The 1,016-nt window shown below is 58.8% G+C and overlaps 1 protein-coding gene across 1 annotated transcript in view; it reads left to right on the forward strand.

Moving 5' to 3' along the window:
- Positions 1–449: 449 nt before the first annotated feature.
- Sulf2 (sulfatase 2) overlaps positions 450–1,016 on the forward strand; it is a gene marked incomplete in the record, with an annotated part of 101,020 nt that continues 100,453 nt past the window's right edge. The window contains 1 exon segment of the mRNA XM_013518265.1: positions 450–1,016. Within this exon segment, the coding sequence (XP_013373719.1) occupies positions 749–1,016 (268 nt within the window).

A 1,016-nucleotide genomic window follows, 5' to 3' on the forward strand; every position in this document is an offset into this window, starting at 1 on the left:
ATTTGGTTTCCACGTCTGTAAAATGGGTATAACGCAGTGACAGATTTCCCTCTATTAGGTTGAGATGGGTTACTACTGCCCACAAGTGCTTTTCTATAGAAGGATCTGTTTCCCTTTAGCAGCTCAGCTGCATTTTTTGCAGCTACTGGTTGATTTTCTGCTGGCTCTAGGCCCACCCCTTCCAGCCCCATTCCCCTGGGCCTCGGCTGTGGTGCTGGGGACAGTGGAAACCACGGCAGACAGCACCACCTTGAGTCGAATTCCCCGCTTTTGGAGGAAGCCGGTTTCTCGTTTCTTTCCTATTCTCGGGCCATTTCTGAGAGGCGCCGCTGTTCTCACTTGAGCTTAAGTTGATTTCTCGGAGAGCTTCCGAGGCGCATGGGAAGGTCCCAGGTGCGTGGGCAGCTCTCCCCGCGGTCTAGCTTGGGGCTGGCCAGGTGCCGGCGTCTCCAAAGGCAAACGCATGTAGATACCGGCGAGCGCCGGGCGTTCAGCGCAGGCAGTCGGGTGTTTGCAGACCGGGGTGAGCCCCTGTGAAAACAGATAAAAGAAAACATTGATTAACGTGTCATTACGAGGGGAGCGCCGGGCTGGGGCTGTCGCACGCCCCAAGAAACACTTGGCTCCTTCCCGCTCCAAGGGAGGAGAGAAAGAAGAAGAAAAGGAGGCAAGGGTTCTTTTCGTTCCCGGCCAAGTGGACCCGATCGATGGTCTTCCCGACTTTCTTACGATATCTGATTTATTAAAGATGCCCCCCTTGTCGGTGTGGGGCGCGCACGCACACACAGACACACACTCGCGCACACACGGCTCTGGCTCGCGTCCCTCCCTCGTTTCCAGCTCCTGGGCGAATCCCACATCTGTTTCAACTCTCGCCGAGGGCGAGCGGGAGCGAGTGTGTGTCGGTGAGTGTGCGTCTGTGTCCCGGCGAGGGTGCGCGCTCGGCGGCGGGAGCGCGGCCAGGCAGCCCGCGGGGCCGGAGGCTGCTGAGACCACAGCGCCGGGACCCCGCTCAC

This window comes from Chinchilla lanigera, unplaced genomic scaffold (genome assembly GCF_000276665.1).
Source record: "Chinchilla lanigera isolate Chin_1 unplaced genomic scaffold, ChiLan1.0 scaffold00044, whole genome shotgun sequence".
NCBI lineage: Eukaryota > Metazoa > Chordata > Mammalia > Rodentia > Chinchillidae > Chinchilla > Chinchilla lanigera.